The sequence below is a fragment of the Coenobita brevimanus genome, chromosome 79 (genome assembly GCF_032717465.1).
Source record: "Coenobita brevimanus isolate Jiangsu-jjx chromosome 79, ASM3271746v2, whole genome shotgun sequence".
Classification (NCBI taxonomy): Eukaryota; Metazoa; Arthropoda; class Malacostraca; order Decapoda; family Coenobitidae; genus Coenobita; species Coenobita brevimanus.
Window position 1 is genome coordinate 7,113,241 of NC_137032.1, and position 18,620 is coordinate 7,131,860.

At 41.9% G+C, this 18,620-nt stretch overlaps 1 protein-coding gene across 1 annotated transcript in view; it reads right to left on the minus strand.

Annotated features, from left to right (window-relative positions):
* Positions 1-18,620, minus strand: part of LOC145408994 (cytochrome P450 2L1-like) — a 118,469-nt gene that overhangs the window by 52,778 nt on the left and 47,071 nt on the right. The window contains exons 3-4 of the mRNA XM_080279564.1: positions 10,117-10,207; positions 8,896-9,029 (exon numbers count right to left, since the gene is read on the minus strand). Of these exons, the coding sequence (XP_080135690.1) occupies positions 8,896-9,029; positions 10,117-10,207 (225 nt within the window). The remainder of the gene's footprint in view (positions 1-8,895; positions 9,030-10,116; positions 10,208-18,620) is intronic.

Here is an 18,620-nt window from a genome sequence, read left to right on the forward strand (position 1 = left end):
CGGTCGGGTATCTAAACAACGATAACCAGTGAAATAACACCAGCACTCAACAGTAACACAAGTATCACAGAAGGAACGACCACACACATTCTGAAAGCATGGATACTTCCAGAGGCAAACGAGTGGAACATCGGAGCCAAGTCCTTCAAGATAACCAGGTTCTCTCTCACTGAGCATCTGTTCACCACATACCTCTCCTCCAGCATATCCATCAGAATCACCAACACGTTGCTGTCCCATTTTGGCAGACAATTCACAGTCATCAACCATACTACTACTACAGTTGTTACTGCTGCTGTTGCTGCTGCTGCTACTACTACTACTACTACTACTACTACTACTACCATCACTACTACTACTACGACAACGACTACTACTACTACTACTACTATTACTACTACTACTACTACTACTACTACTAATAATAATAATAATAATAATAACAGTAATAATAATAATAGTAGTACTAATAATAATAATAATAATAATAATAATAATAATAATAATAATAATAATAATAATAATAATAACAATAATAATAATAATAATAATTTTATTATTATTATTATTATTGTTATTATTATTATTATTATTATTATTATTATTATTATAGCGGATTTAGGAAGGGAAAAGGGTGTGTAGATCAGATATTTGTTCTAAGATGTTTAGTGGAGAAGTATCTAGAGAAGGGAAGGAAAGTGTACGCTGCCTTCATGGACTTGGAGAAAGCTTATGACAGAATAGATAGGAAAGGTATGTGGAAGGTATTAAGAATATATGGAGTGGAGGGGAAATTGTTGAGTGCTGTGAAGAGTATGTACGAGGGAGCTAGGGCTACGGTGCGAGTGGATGGTGAGCTGAGTGAGTTCTTTGATCTCAATGTGGGACTGAAACAGGGGTGTGTAATGTCTCCATGGCTGTTTAATATATATATGGATGGGGTCGTAAAGGAGGTACAAGGTAGGGCAGTGGATGTGGGGGTGGCCCTAATGAATGAGGGTAAGATTTGGAAGCTTCCGGTGTTGCTGTTTGCTGATGATACAGTATTGTTGAGTGAAGATGAATGGGAGTTGCAAGGTTTGGTGAATGAATTTGGGACAGTGTGTAGGAGGAGGAAGCTGAAAGTTAATGTAAACAAAAGTAAAGTTATGGTGTTTGAGAGGAATGAAGTCACAGAGTGTGCAGTGAGGTTGGATGGTGAGGATATGGAGAATGTGAGTGCATTCAAGTACTTGGGTAGTGTGATGAGTAAGGATGGAACTTTGGGGGATGAAGTACGTGAAAGGGTACAGCAGGGAAGGAAGGTTGTTGGCACACTGAAAGCAGTGATGAGAAATAGGGAGGTGAGTATGGAAGTTAAGAAGTCACTGCATGATGGTATTGTGATCCCTACCCTGACGTATGGAAGCGAGGCGTGGACCTTGCAAGAGGGGAACAAGTCAAGAGTGAGAGCAGTGGAAATGAGTTACTTGAGAGGAGCATGTGGAGTGACATGGAGGGACAGGTTGACGAATGAAGAAGTGAAGGAACGTTGTGGGGTAGATGTGGATGTTGTTGAAAAGATTAGGAGAAATACACTGAGGTGGTTTGGACATGTGGAGAGGATGGAGAATGAAAGACTGACTAAGAGGGTGTATGTAGGTGAGATGGAGGGAAGGAGAGGGAGGGGTAGACCGAGGATGAGGTGGAGGGATGGAGTTGAGAGGTATATGAGGGAGGGGGGGGTGAGTTGGGGGGAGGGGAGTCAAATGGTGGGTGACAGAGTGACTTGGAGGCGTTTTGTCTGCGGCCACCCTTTGCGGGATTAGGGCGTCGGGCTATAGATAGATAGATAGATAGATAGATTATTATAGTATTAATAGTAATAATAATAATGATAATAATAATAATAATAATAATAATAATAATAATAATAATAATAACAATAATAATAATAATAATAATAACAACAGCAGTAATAATAATAATAATAATAATAATAATAATAATAATGATAATAATAATAATAATGATAATAATAATAATAATAATGATGATAATAATAATAATAATAATAATAATAATAATAATAATAATAATAATAATGATAATAATAATAATAATAATAATAATAATAATAATAATAATAATAATAATAATAATATGAAGACACTGTTCTATAGATATGTCACCAGACTTTGGATTTTCTAAAATCGAAGGTAGAATAACGGATTGATTATTTCTCTAAATCTACCTGCAGAGTGGCCAGGCAGAATCGGTTTTCATGAACACTCTACCATGAGAAAGCGTCACACAATGGTTCACCGCTGATTCACAAACATAAACTAGGCGGCATGTTCTTGTCACTGTGTGTAGATATAATTGTATATTGCAGAAACAAACTTTTGTGTATCAGTCAATCACCATCTCTGATTCAACCTATCCAGACGGTGTTGGGAGATTAATTCATAAAGGAATACTAAATCATCGTACGGGTTGCGGTAAGTTGCAACCATCCACATTAACTGACTGAATAAAATAAAACTGGCTGCACAACTGCCAGGGTCATGTGCCTCCGGACAGAGGTGATAAGGACGACAATAAAGAAAATAAAAACAGACAGAAAGATAAAATAAAGGAAGTAAAAAATACTAAAACTACTAAACACATAATCTTATAAAGGAGTCCTGCTGCCTTCACAAAGGAAAGAGTTTCCTCTCCCACAGCACAGGCAACCTCTCCAAGCACCTATGAAAAAATTGGCCATCACCTGCCCAGTGCCCAGGGAGGTACTGGTGGCACGAATCTCCAAGACTGAGGCAGCAAGTGCTGAACAGTTCAGGGGAGTGCTGTAAATTTACAAAATCCATGAGAGAATTGTGTGTGCGTCCAGTTCGAAGCAGGCACAAAGCTGTCATCTACAGGCGAGACAAGCCTTGGTAACTGAAGAAGCTCACTTCGCCACATATAGCACACACCATGTTGGCCCCCACCGAAGCTCAGTGTTCATGCCAACAAAGCTGAACCTGTCCTAAAGTATAAGAGAGAACAGATGCAGGGCCACCAATACAAGGGAGGATGGGATCCCATGGCAGGTGGAAGGCAAGCTGATGCTGCCTTATGACAGATCAGCCCACTCATTCCCTGACACCCCCACATGAGCTGGAACCCAACAAAACCCCGCACGATGGCCACGACAGTCAAAGGGTAAAAGACACTCTAAAATTGATATAGCCAATGAGATTATTTAAAAGACAACAGTATGGAAAAAGCACTGACGGAGCACGAAAATCACAAAAGCAGTCTAGGGGAAAGTAAAATGATATGGAGAGCAATTAAATCGCAGTGATTTCCGTAATAAAAAACAAAAGAAATATCAGGAAGTCTACAGCTCCGATTTAAGGAAGGGAATGCTACACCAAAGTCCATTCGTTCGTCAGTCTTTGATTCATTTGTATAGAAAGGGACAGACCCTCAGGATCATAGGAATTATTCTAATGAGAGAAAGTGAGAGAGAGGGGGGCACCTGAGAGGGAAGTGAGTTCTTTGTCCTAACAAAGGACCTGCAGAACATCATCTGAGGGAGTATACAGTAAACTATCATCGGGACCAGATGGAGACAAACTGTCAGGGTGGGACAGAGAAGGTTGACATAACAGGGTTTCAGGAAACTTGGGCAAGTGAAATAAACAGTAGACTGGGAATCCTGGGAGAGCAAGACGCAGGACATGGAGTCCAGGAGGCAGTGAAGACGGAACTAACACCTCATCATTAACAACTTGTTGCACAAGTTCAATGGAAGCGTGTCAGTATCCACCAACAAGCTCTAAATTAGTGATGACCTGAATGCCCCAGTCACCAGAAGAAAACCACCAAGATGCACAAAATCTAACATCCAGTGATGGGCATCTATAGCAGAGGAGTAGCCCCCACGCTCATATTCGAGTTTAGAAAGAAAAAAGAGATCTATGCAAGAGGAGGTGGGTCTGAATGTCAGCATTTCAAGAGGTATGAGCCAGAACCCTCAGGAGACTCATGGTCTTAACACAAGCTACCTTAACATACCGGAAATGAAGAATTCAGGTCAGCAGTCTACCTAATATAAGACCCCAGAAACTGAGCCTCCTTCATACAGGGGATTCTGTGACCATAGAAATATAGGTCTGGTATTGGTGAACCCCGCGAAGATGACAAAAATGTATAGCCACAGTCTTTGTAGAAGAAAAACGAAACTACGAGACCCAGTCCACTTGGAAATTCTGTCAAGAGCGAGCTGCAACTTCCTCTCTGACAGAGACAATCGAGATACAGTGATGGATACCAAAAAGTCATCGGCATATAGGTAACAATGTACACTATCCAGGAGTACTTTGAGTACACTTTTGATGGCCACATTAAAGAGAAGAACACTAAGGATACTCCCTCGTAGGACCCCATCTTCGAGTGGACAGGCACTAGAAAGTACACACACCACTCAAACGCTTAAAAACTTGTCGGATAAAAACTGCCAGACAGAAAAAAAAAAAAAAGGCAAGCTGCCAAGAAGACCTAATTCATAAACAGAAAGCAAGAGGCTATGATACCAGATAGTGCTAGATGCCTTCTCCAGATTGAAGGAGTCCGTGACCTCGTGTTGGTTAGTAAAGAAAACCTCACAGACAGGGGACTCCAGAGACAGTAGGGCATCAGAGGTGGACCGCATTTTACGAAAGCCATACTGGGCAGGGGATAAGTAGTCATCCGTCTTCAAAAACCACATGAGCTGACCATTCACCATCTTTTCCAAGGCCTTACATATACAAGAAGTATGAGAGATGGGTTAATGGTTTGTTGCCTGTTGATGATCCTTACCCGGTTTGGGGATTGAGATAGCTACAGCAACATCCCAATAAGCCAGAAACTCACCACTACACCAGATCCTATTATACAACGACGGTAAAAACAAGAGGGACCCATCAGACATGTGATATAAAAAGAGATAAGGAATATCATCACACCCAGGAGAGGAATCATAGCATTGTGACAGAACTTCCTGAATTTCAGAAACAGAAAAGAGGTCATCATAAGACTCTCCCCACAAAGAGGCGAATCTGAGACCACGAGATTCCGAGTGCCGAGAGTGGCATGCCGAAGGTGAATTCGTCTCCTTCTTGACACAAGACCAAATTCGATCGACAAACAGCTCAGTAACAGCAAAAGGATTAGCCCAAATTCAACCTACATCAGATAAAACAGGAAGGAAGGGAACGGTAATTTTTTTCTTAAATATTCCTTACCTGGCTCCACACCCGAGTGTGAGAAGTCCTTGAATTAATGGAGGAAACATAACCCTTACATGATGAACGTCTGGCCTCCCTTAACACCCTCCGTACATGAGTTCGCGCCCTCCAATATGCCACCAAATACTGAAGATCTCCATGATAGTGACAAAACCAAGAGAAGGTGACTTGTTTGACTTTCACTGAGAAACTGCACTCATGGACCCACCTAGGAACCAGACGTTTTGAAAACTGACTGCATCTTTGTAAAGGATAAAGAGCAACATATCAAGAAAATAAGCCACCACTTCATCAGTTCTGCCAAAATCATCGACATAGTAGTCAATGGAACATAACCCTGTGAAAAGTGACCAGTTCACCCGCCAGCGAGAAAGGCAAGTTGCAGCCCATCCTCAATAGCAGTTAAAAGGATGGGAAAGTGGTCACTGCTCTTAAAGTCTGAAAATACACTCCAAACAAAATTTAAAACAGCATCAGTCGAGCATAGAGACAAATCAATGATTGTAAATGTATCAATCTGGCCATGGAAGTAAGTCATCTCACCAGAATTCACAACACCCAACTCCTCTTCATCTATACAAGCCAGCATAGCACTCTGAAGACTGGCCATGCTGCCCCACCGCACGTGTGCAGCGACCACCGAAATCTTCCAGTAAAAGAAAAGGGAGGTAAGATTACGAAGAAGGTGTTTCAGATCCAATCTTTCAACAGTAACGCTAACAGAGCAATAAACACATATAACTGCTGGATATTGACAGTGCAGAAAAACCTGAACAGTGACAGCTTGTATGAGGATGGAAAGGCTCAGATGAGTGAATGGGGCATCACAACAAAGGATGATAGCAGCACCTCTATGACGTCATTGGCCAGAAAATGGGTAAAAAAAAAAAAAAGAGGCATATTAACCATAAAAACCAGATGGAACAGAATCACCGAGTATAGTCTCCTGGATGCAAAAGCATACTGACGAAACCTTGGTAACAAGATGACGCAGTTCCTCCCGGATCACATGCAAATCACGACACTTCCACTAAATGACTGAACCCATAGCGGAGGGATGATCAAGATGAAGCAGAGGACAGCACAGTCCGGGGCAAGGCGGAAGGTTTGGATCAGTGCTTAAGAAGGCCCTTAGAAAGGGACCGCCCAATAACAGGAATATGTACATTGTGCAGTCCATCCGAAGTCAACTGAGAGGAGGAAGATGCAAAAAGTTTTGCAGTGTTCTTTCTCAGAGCCAGAAGAACAGGCTCTTTGACAGATGGCTTGTAGCCCACCCAAGGAAGTTTAGGGTGGCTGAAGTTTAGGGTGGCTGAAGTTTAGGGTGGCTGAAGTTTAGGGTGGCTAGCATTGCCACAGGAAGCATCAGAACTAGAAGCAGACTCCACAGAACCAGGATCCTGTGAGGACAAAATCATATGCGGATGAACAAGAACACCAACTATCTGGGCTACATTGTCAACCGGTGGTGGCGAGATCACCATCGAATCACCAGGTTCAGCCTGCACCTGGCTAGATTCCAGAGACTCTAGAGTAGGGGGAACAGCAAAAAAAGTCTACACAAGGTTCCACAAAGGAAACTTTAGGCAGCGAGTCTTCAGGCTTAAAGCATTTTGAAGAACAACCGAGATGCTTGCAGGCTACTTAAGAGAATTTGGGGAAGCTGACCAAGTCAGGATAGGGGGATACACCGACGTGGACAACCACCACCACCAGGGAAGTGTGCTAATCCCCACCACTGATGTAGAAGCAGAAACAGCAGGAGAAGTGGGCAGATGAACACCAGTTCCACAAGCAGGAGGAACCTCAGAAATGGTGTGCTGCAAATAAAAAATAGGACAAGTGGTTGATGGTACAGATCAAGACAGCTTTAAAACCACAGGATGGCGCACAGGGGCACTAGAAATGAAAGAAGCATACGCATTCCAGGGCTGGAAAAAGCAATTCTGAGTCTTCCTCTTTGTTTCAGGGAATGAATCATTCTCATGGGAATGGATGGATAAGCTCTCATTTTCAAAGGAGTAACAAGGACAGTGTAAAGATGCAGCATGGGCACCCCCATAATGAAAGCATTTAGGGGATCCCAGACAATGATTAACATGGGTGGGCTGAGCTGCCAGGAAGGCCAGTCTGTTCACTGTAGCAAAAGTGGCTAACATGCCCATACCCTTAACAATGAATACACTGTTTTGGGGTCGGCACGTAAGACCTCACACGAATTGACAGCCAAGCAAGTTTCACAGAACACAGGCAATGTTAACTGCTGAAAGGTGAGGCATAGGATCGGAGCTGACGTCAGAATACCATCTGTTTTCTGCATGCGATCAACAGTCACCACACAAGACGACTGCAGTTCCACCAATAGCAGTGTCTCAAAGTATCGGGGGAGGTAATGGGAAACAACTGACGCCCTTGTACCGGCTAAAGGTAACATGAGGAGATATATATACATTGTTAGCAGACACTTAATTCATGGCCTGCAAACAGGAGCACACCTTCGGGGAGGACATTTCAGTAAGGACACTACCATTCCCTTGGGATGAGATCATAGGTTCACGGGCACAAGCAGAATCAATGGCACGGTGAAGGTCGAAAATGTCAAGATTTAAATCTGATCCATCCTGGAAGGTTATCAACATGAGGTATTTAACATATGAAACAGGCTCAGACAGAAGAACACAGGTCTCCACACCTACATTAACCTGGTGGAAACGCCTCCTAGTTCCAGCTGGAACTGGGGCAAAGGAAAACAGTTCCCAGGGTCATGGAAAGGTTCCAGAGACGGATGCAGAGTCGTCAACAATTTCCAGTGAAAGAGCCATGAAAAGCAGAGATAGTTTGTCCCCCACCTTTCTAGCCACCATAGAGCCCAGTAAGAGGAGGGCTGTGCCAATCATACCAGCTCTGGCTACCCCAGAGGTAGTGAGGGAGTACTGTATATGCATGTAACCACCAGGTGACCCAGACAAGGGCGACTCTAGCATGATAGGAGCCACCAACCCCCTCCCCCACATGCCCACTTGACCCTAGCCAACAAGTGACCAGCCTATTGAAATGACCAGGCCCAACCAGGCCTCACGGTTAGTCAGAACAGAGGACCATAGAGGTGTGTTGCAAGCTGCAGAGTGCATCATACAGCATTAGTTAACCCCCAGGACTCCTGTTTTCCTGCAGTATGGAGCACCACGCATGGCAAACACGTGGGGAGGCAAAAACCCTATCTGAGGTGGGGTGTGGACATGGACGATGGACATCACTGGAAAGCCGCCTCTTCCAGTGCAGGCCTTCTCTTCCAGAGACTCTTCCAGTGATGCAGGGTGGGGAGGGGGGGGGTTGCTTGGTTCACGGGTTCGACAGACACCAATCCCTACAAAGGCATGCAGGCCTCCAGAGTAAGTGGGGCTGCTGGCCACGTTTCGAGTCCCCCCACCACAGGGTGACCCCTTTCAGCTGTGCGAACATTCACACCTTTAGAATAAACGTATCTCTTTCATCGTGGCCAACTGCATATCTCGTCTCGCCTCCACGTCCTAATCATTACCAATTAAATGTATCCGTATGTTTCTCAATTATTATGAGAACCGGCAAAGTCACTTGAGCAATAAACGATAATATAGGTCTAGCTATGAAAGCCCACCTGCTTCTTTGCCATCAGAAAGAAAGTGCAGGAAGTTCCAGTCTGGCCGAGCACTAAATTCCAGCTTGTTGAAGGCCTCCCTGATCTGACGATAATCACACAGAAACACGAAGTTCACGTTGCCAATCCGTGTTCTGAAATATGGGACAGGGATAAACATAGGTGAAGAGGGTAGAGGCAGGGAAGAGCAGAGAAGTTTGGTGAGTAATTTTGAATTCATTGGTGGATATGTATATATATATATATATATATATATATATATATATATATATATATATATATATATATATATATATATATATATATATATATATATTTAGAGAGAGAGAGAGAGAGAGAGAGAGAGAGAGAGAGAGAGAGAGAAACAGGCTCAGAACTGTCGTTTCATGAATGTAGGGGAGGTCTTAATGCTGCATATGCATGCTTCCAGGCAGAGCTAAACTGTAAAATTATTTCATACTATCTCTTCCTGTATTAATGTTATTATTTTAAGGTCCTATTCTGTGAACCTCATTGTGAAAATATTTTAAAATCATGTACGTACATGAACATTTTCCTTATTAAAAAAAAAAAAATTACTGGCATAACACTGAAAATAAAGCAAGGGTAAATTTAATGGTTATATGAGGTCAATTTATGGTAAAATAGGGAATTCACTAAGTATCTAATCTCCAAAAAAAAAAAAATGTGTTTGATACTTTAAGAAACGCTTTTGTTGAAAAAAAAAAAAAAGAGAGATTTTTACCAAACATACTGTAATGGCACATAATCATATAATTGCAACAGCCAAATTTTGTTTAGTCAGGAAAAATTATTCCATTAATAGCAATGTCTTTTGCTGGAGCAAGATTTTTTTTTTTATCAAACAAAATTGGCTGTCATTTTTTTTTTTTTCCTGTGTACCAAGGGAATAGTAACTTTACCGTATTTGTAGCTATTACTGTAATTGCAGACTTTCTAACATCATTACATAGCAATTTACTGACCTCTGTATAACTGGTTTGGCAGCTACACTTGTAATCCAAATGAACTGGATCCCGACCAACTTACCGTAATCATGTCTACGTGACAATTAATAATTTCGGGAGATATTATGTTTGGTCGTATTATTTTAACATTGTCTCTGTTTTGCCTGTGAAGTTCCTATGTGAGCAAGAATCATAGTAAAGGCAGGCAATGTTATGCACAAATTAAGGTCACAAAAGTTCACAAATGCGTCACCTGAACACTGGACCGTACTTCCGTCTCATCACTAGCATATCGGCGTCGTCCTGTACAGGTCTGCTGCCGAGGATGGGGTAGCGGCGAGGCCCTGAGGGAGGAAGCAACGTGTCATTTCACTGCTCCGTCAACCCGCAAAAAAACATCATCATCCCTCAGTTCAGTGGTTCTGAATCTGGAGTGCACACACTTCATGAAAGTGTTATGGATCAGTCTGGGGGGTGCGAAACTATCTGCCAGTACTGTACTACATTTAAAGATCAATGCGAATTACACACTTAAATGTGTAGCCTTCAGTTTCTTGTTTTGTTTTGTTGTTGTTGTTTTTATTTCCTCTTCAGTCATTTTTACTTCATTCTTTCCTCGTCCTTCCGCCTGCGGGTGACTTTACACTCCCTCTTTTGTCTTTCCTTCATTCTTTCCTCTTTTTCTGTCCATGGGGGACTCTACACTGAGTGACAAGCCAAATGATTTCCTGTACACCAGGAAACCATTTACTACGTTGGGTGGTAAACATATAACCAAATTATGGCACCTGGTAGTTTAGTGGGTAATTGCGGCGCTCCAATCGGATTGAGCCGGTGAAGGTTTATATCCAAGGGGAGGTTGGGGTTACTGCTCACGTAATGCCACTCAGGGATGAGTGAGGCTGGTCACTCTCATCTTAAATGTCAGGACCAACATGCCTAGCCCCGGGCTCCTACGCTCCTCATGGGGCAAGGTAGGATTGGATGATGGATGGATGGATGGAATTTAATTACTAGTGTAATATGCAGTTCTCTTATTCCATTACTTCCTATTGCTCTTATTTTCTTCATTTCTGTCAGTGTTTCATATTAGTGGCCACTTTGAAGTTAGTCTTTTATTTTATCCCTAGCAAAGCTAGCATATATATGTATTATCACACATCAGCGTACCGAGAACCCATACTGAATGTATGTATGAACATTGTTACAGCCAGATGAAAGTTATTTGCTTTTGGTCAGAAGTTACGCATTTGGATATCGCACTCAGACACAAAATTATACTGACTTTCCTTCATTCGATGAGGCTGCTGGTGCGAAAGAAGAATTACCCATGAGCATGAAGTCAAATTAAATTTGCAGTACCTGATGCACTTCTTGCAAAAATGGTTGCGCTATTGAGAGGCTGTGTACCGAACATTTTGAATGGAATGGCCAAAGTGTGACTACCCAGTATACAGGGGCCATTGTATTTTCAGCTTTAAGCAACGCTGGGTCTGGTTAGTACTTGGATGGGTGACTGCCTGGGAACACCAGATGCTGTTGGCATCCCTACGTGTCAAGTGGGGCTGGTGGAGGATTAGTGCCCCTCCCTGTAAAACAATTAACTCTAAGCCCTTGGCCACCCCGTTTGGGATACATGGCGTCTGGCAATGAATGAATGAATGAATGAAGTACTATATATGCCAGGTAAACACAATGTAAACATAAAGTGATTCTATGAATTAAAAATTTCATTACCTGTGGCGAAGCCGACAGGTCAATGAATGGTACATTATGAAATACAAAACTGCTCAGCCTGAAGTTTTGAGTTGATTGAACATGTCAGCTGTTACGTCAGCTGACCATCAGCTGACTATTAGGCGATTTTATTTTGTTTCTCCTTCAAGTAAAGTTTGAACATCTGTTCTTGGAGAGCTCTAACTGATTTTCTTGTGAAATACAGAGTTGCTCAGCTTGAAATTTTGAGTTGATTTAAACTATCAGCTGGCGCATTAGCTGACTATTAGGCGATTTTCAGTTTCGGCAATATGAAGGCATTGTAACGATTTTCTTAACCCCTTAACCGCGGGGCGTCACTTTCGTGACGCTTCGGAGCAAGGGATCATACCACGGGGCGTCGCTTTTGTGATTCTGTGTTATTTTGAATTCACCCGGGCTTCCAAGTGGGGGCTTGTATCATCTATCAGTACTGCCAATGTCCAACACTAGTCAGCACTCCTAATCTCATCTGTACTCCCATCCATTGTTGACAATTTAGCCATTTCTCCCCGTTCTTGACTCCCCTCCCTACCCCCCCTCCATTACCCTATCCTCTCGCCTGCCTGGCCGTGCTACAGCTAAGTAAATCTTCCCTGGAATTTTTCACTGATTTCATCCATTGAAATAAGCCCTATGTCCTATTCTTATACCAAATAATATATACAAGAAAGAAATAAGGTAAGTGAGAGTGCCATACACCTGGAATTGGCTAATTATCACCTGACAACACCTCACGTGCACTCGTTCGCTAATTTTCGCTGATTTTTTCCCCTTGAAATATGCTGTATAATCTATTTTCGTAATAAATATACATGTAAGGAGGGAAGGGAGAAGCCTAAGTGATATTTACATTCACCTGGAACTACCTAATTTATAATGTATTGTCTAGATTTCCTGCCAATCATTTGTGCTATACATAGCTGTTTCAAGAGCTAACATTGGTAGCACTGAATATCCCCTAAGTAGGCCTCTACCACGGCCCTCCCTTATCAGTTTACTCTCATCTTCCGAAGTAGAGGTACGCCTGTTTCTTCTTGCTGACTTCAGGGACTTTTTCACCCCCATGCAAAGGGCCCTGTGACCTTTACCCCCTACTAAACCTCGTGTGGAAAGAGATAAAGGGCTGACAATTGATAAAAGAGTGACTACGATCTTTCTATTGAGTAAAACAGTGCAAGTGGAATTGTAAATAATGTGTAAATAATGTGTAAACAGCAAGTGAAAGTAATGAATGTAAATATACGTGAACAATGGAAAATAGTTTTATAAGTTACTTCAAGTGACAGTGCATAACACAGTGTAAATAAAATGGAAATGTAAATAACGTAAATAAAATAGAGAACGTAAATAGAAATGTAAATGAGTAGTATTATAAGAATACGAGTATATACCCTAGGAGTAATGAAAGTGAAAGTTTCACTCTAGCATGTCTGAATACTATGAGTTATGAGAGTGAAGATGAAAGTGACATTCACTCTCAATGCTAGTATACAGGACGAGAAAGTGAATGCTACGTATTTTACTGAAAGAAATTGAATCCCTACAGTGACAATAAACTAATACTACTGAAGGAAACTTATGGATAAAGACTGTAGATATATATAAGTGTTATATAGTAACAGAAATATAAAGTGTGAGGGGTTTTATGAATAATAAATGACAGAGTACCAAGAGCGAACTAGTGCCAGTGCGACGGTCAGACGCGCTCGTAATTTTCATTGCTTTCACAGTGGGTTTTTTTTTTGGATCCCAAACTACTTGAAAATCACATAGAGTAGTGTTTATAGTGTTAATATCTGGCTGTGGTAATCATATTACGGGTTGTCGGGAAGTGTAAAGTGGAGACTTCGTTACCCAACTTCAGAGGTCTCCACAAGTCCTACGGTAACAGACGAAGGCTCAACAAACATTCCAGGAGAAAGCTGAAGGTATGTGCCATAAGCATATTTAATTTTAATATTCTAGGACTAATAATTGATTTTTGGCAAATATTTTTTGAGAGTCTGTCGGAGCCCAAATAACCACGCGGCACACGCAAAACATCGGTAAACATGCCCGCAGTGTAGGGGTTAAGAAATATGAAGTTGCTCAGCTTGAACTTTTGAGTTTATCTGACAGGCCAGCTGCTGCATCAGCTGAAGCATATTTTCTCCGCAGATCTATAAAAATAGTCTCTTCTTGTTTTTAGTTCTTGTCATTTGCACGAAATAAAAAATTGCATATTAAGAACCCAAGCTTATGATACTAAATTTGTCTGAAAAACACAATAATGGGAAATTATCTTAATAGCACTGCCCCTGCCTGTTGATGATTGGTAACTCAAGATGTAGCTGTCATTTATTTTCAGTTATCACAGTTTTAGGAAAGAGTTCATTGAAGCGCATAACAATATCTAGCCGGTAATTACGTCCAGTGGATGCTTTACTTAAGCCTTAATATAATCTACTTCTCTTTGTAAGTTAGATTAGGGTAGCTAAATTTATATATATATATATATATTTAGAAGCCACAGTGTCCAACGCCCTGGTCCTTCCGCACTGAATGGATCAATCTAAACACCGGCCTGCAAGATTTCAGCTATTCAGCCAAGGGACACTGAGTTTCATGTCAGATTCTAAGAGTGCTTTAACCACCTTTGGACACCCTGACAGACAAGGCACTGCATCATCATTTCTATCTGGAATGGAAATGATGGTGTCCGTTTGGCCAGTTCTATTATTAAAAAAAAATAATTTCATGAAAATCATTGATGTAAAGCAAGTACAAAATATCCTTAAGAAAGTGTCAGTTTACTGGATGGTTATACCTCGCTGGTAAAACTTAGGCTCAATAATTTGCTGGCTTAGTGATATCAACACTTTACTATTGACTGCACTGATAAAAAGAATAAACATAAGTTAACAGCATTATTAATAATTTCATTGAAACATTATAGGCTTATTTGTTTTTGTTTGTGCGTGTGTGTGTGTGTGTGTGTGTGTGTCTGTGTGTGTGTGTGTGTTCTTACGTAATTGTTCTCACCTAATTGTATCTTTACAGGAATGAGTCAAGCTCGTACTGTCCCATGTCTTAAACCATTTTTATCGTACATATCTTTAAATTTGTGAATTGTTTTGGCACACACTATTTCATTCGGTAGTGCATTCTACTGATCAATTGCTCTGTTTGGGAAACTGAATTTCCTTACGTCTTAACCACCTCTCTTCTTATGCAGTTTTTTGCAGTGTCCTCTTGCTGATGCTTCCCCATAGGTTAAGTAATCATTTATGTCTATTTTCTCCATCCCTGATATGCATTTATATAGCATTTTCATGTCACCTCTTTTACCCCTGGGGGTAGGTTTTTTTTTTTCATGAATACTCCCCCAGTATACCTGCTTGTCGTAAAAGGAGACTAAAAGGGTTGGCGGAGGGTTAGTGCCCCTTCCCGGAAAACAACTAACTAAAAAAACAAACAAGAAGCCTCGGACAAGGACTGACCAAACGATGACGACCCAGGACCAGACAAAGGACTTGGTAATGGGTACATGGAATGTAAGAGGAGAGAATGATGAGGTGAAAGAGAGAGAGATTGTCCAGGTGCTTCAGGGTGCGAAAGTGGATGTATGTGGAATAACTGAAACAAAATGGAGAGGAGAAAGTGTGAGAGAATGGGAGTATGGATGGGGTATATGTGCAGGAGTAGGTGAGAATGAGAGGGCAAAGGAAGGAGTATGTATAGTTGTGAGTTAAAGATGGAAGAAGAGCATAAGACAGTATGGATCAGTTGGGTGAAGGATTATGTGGGTAAAGTTGAAAGTTGGAATACATATGTGGGCGATTGTGTGTGTGTATGCGCCAACGCAATATCGTGCTAGCAGAGTGAGAGAAGAGTTCTGGACAAATGTGGAAGTGTGCATGGAAAAGTCTGGAAGGAATGAGAGAGTGTTTTTGTTCGGTGATATGAATGGTAAAGTAGGGAATGTGACGGTGGATGGAATAGTTGGTGAGTGGGGTGTGCCTGTTGAGATAGATGAGAATGGCAGTGCATTAGTGGACATTTGTGCTGGAAGGGAGTTGGTGATAGCCAATACCCTCTTCAGGCATAAAATTATCCACAGGTATACATGGCGAGTGTTGGGAAGGGTGGGTGGTGAACTGAATGAAAGGAAGGCAATGATCGATTATGTGTGTGTGGATGAAAGGATGCGAAGATGTGTAAAGGATGCAAGAGTGTATAGAGGTTGGGGGAGTGGACTTTCTGACCACTACTTGGTGGTGGCCAGAATTAGGATCCAAGTAAGATGGAGGAATAGAAGAAGGGAAAGACGAGAGGAAGGAGTAGTTGCAAGGAGAGTGGAAAGGTTACAAGAGGATGAGAAAAAGGCAGAGTAAAAGAGAGAAGTGGAGGAACGATTGGGCAAATATGTGTGCAGGATATTTACAGAAGCAATATGTGCAGCGTGTGATGTGGTGTGTGGGGTAAGGAGAAGACGGAGGGGGGTGCAAGGAACAGCGTGGTGGACTGAAGAGGTGAGACAGGCTGTGGCACAAAAAAAGAAAGCATACAATGAATGGATGAGAAATAGGGGGGCGTAGAAGTTGAGAGGTGGAAGAGAAAGTTATGTGTACAAAGAAAGAGAGGGGTGAAAAGATTAGTAAGAGAGAGTAAGAAGAGAGTGGATGAGGAATTTGGAAGGAATTTGAGTGTAAAGTGGAGTGACTGTAAGAAAATGTTCTGGAAAGAGGTGAAGAGAGTAAGACAGGGTGGAAGTAAGGTTAGCAGGGGAGTGAAAGATAAAAATGGTAGATTACTAGTGGAGAAGGGAGAAAAAGTGAGCAGATGGAGAAAACACCTTAAGGAATTGTTGAACACACAGGATGGAAGGAATGCGAGCATAAGTGGCTGGGGAATGGCTGGGAGAAGGAGGGAGGTGAGAACACAGGAAGAAATCAGTAGGATAGAAGTTGTGGAAGCAATGAAGAAAGTTATATTGGGGAAAGCCCCAGGAATTGATGGAGTGTGTGGTGAAATGCTGAAGCATGGGGGAAAAATAGTAGTAGAATGGATGTGGAAGATGTGCAGATTGGCTTGGGAGGAAGGTAGAGTCCAGGAGGATTGGAAGTCAGGTATAATTATTCCCTTGTACAAAGGAAAAGAGGAAAAAGAAGTGTGTGGTAATCATAGGGGCATTTGTCTTCTTAGTATAATAGGAAAAGTGTATGGTAGGATACTTATTGACAGAGTTAGAGAAAGAACAGAGGAATTAATTGGAGAAGAACAGGGAGGCTTTAGGAAGGGAAGAGGTTGTGTACATCAGATATTCATTCATAGATCTTTAATGGAAAAGTTTTTAGAGAAGGGAAAGAAGTTGTATGAGGCTTTCATGGATTTGGAGAAAGCATATGACAGGGTGGATAGACAAGGATTGTGGAAAGTATTAACCCGCCCCATCCCGTCGACGTATGGGTACGTTGCAACGATTTGCATTTGCCAGTCCCGGCGACGTACCAGTACGTCGTGCAATTGCAACGTCCCTAATTTGCACAATTTTCAATTTTCGCACGTGATTTTTCGTATGTATACACGGGACACCTTCCTCTATTCCTCTACAAGATGCCAAGCAGGGACAATGCCTTACACTGCATAACCTCCCCCCTCCCCCCCTCACACCATTGTCTTGGCAAAGGACCTGTTACCAGTGACCTGCCTAGTAAAGATATTCAGGAACAGAGTGATTCCCCAATCGTTGACAATGTGGAGGACAATGTTTACATAGCATTAGAAGAAGAAACAGTCAGAAATAATGATCAGGTAATGTGGCAAAAAAAGGTCAGGTATGGTGATTAGTTAGTGAGTGAAACAATGCTTATAATGCCTTTACTACTGCTTGAAAACCAATATACTCACATATTACATATACATTTGTACCAAGTAAATAAATAAATACCGTTTATGAGTGGATAAAATAGTTACCCTCCCATAGAACTCGTTTTCTTTGGTGCCAGCATGTTAGAAAACCCACTCAGGTAAGGAGGAACTGCTACCTGGATTGGGCACTTTAAACCTCAGGTGAGCGATTTCTCTATGAATTTTCGATGTTTCTCACCAAAAGCGAAGGTTTTAGCCAAAATTTTTTTTTCGAAAATACCTTGGGACTGGGGGATGTCGGAGATGCGGAAAACCTCGGGACGTGACGAGTTAAGAATATATGGAGTAGATGGGAAGTTGTTGCATACTGTGAAGAGTATGTATGATGGTGCTAAGGCTGCAGTGCGTGTGGATGGTGAACTAAGTGAATTTCTCTCTTTGGAGGTTGGGTTGAAACAGGAATGTGTCATGTCTCCATGGTTGTTCAATCTGTACATGGATGGGGTAATTAAAGAGGTACAAGGTAGGGTAGTGGATGTTGGAGTGGCCCTGGTGAGAGAGGACAGTGTTTGGAAACTCCCTGTACTGTTGTTTGCAGATGATACTGTGTTGTTGAGTGAAGACGAAGGGGAGCTGCAAGGCTTGGTAGATGAGTTTGGGAGAGTGTGTAAGAAACGGAATCTAAAGGTGAATGTAGGGAAGAGTAAAGTGATGGTCTTTGAGAGAGGTGAAGTCAGTGAATGTACAGCGAGGTTGGATGGTGAGGAATTGGAAAATGTGAGTACGTTTAAGTACTTGGGTAGTGTGATGAGTAAGGATGGAGGATTGGAGGGTGAAGTGCTTGAAAGGGTACAGCAGGGAGGAAAGGTTGCTGGTTCTTTGAAAGCAGTGATAAGAAACAGGGAAGTGAGCATGGAAGTGAAAAAGTTACTACATGACAGTATTGTGATACCAACTCTAACGTATGGAAGTGAAGCTTGGACATTGTTGGAAGGACACAAGTCAAGAGTGAGAGCAGTGGAAATGAGTTATTTAAGAGGAGCCTGTGGAGTCACATGGAGAGACAGGCTGACGAATGAGGATATAAAGGAGCGTTGTGGTGTGGATGTGGATGTGATAGGAAGCGTTATGAGGAACACACTGAGGTGG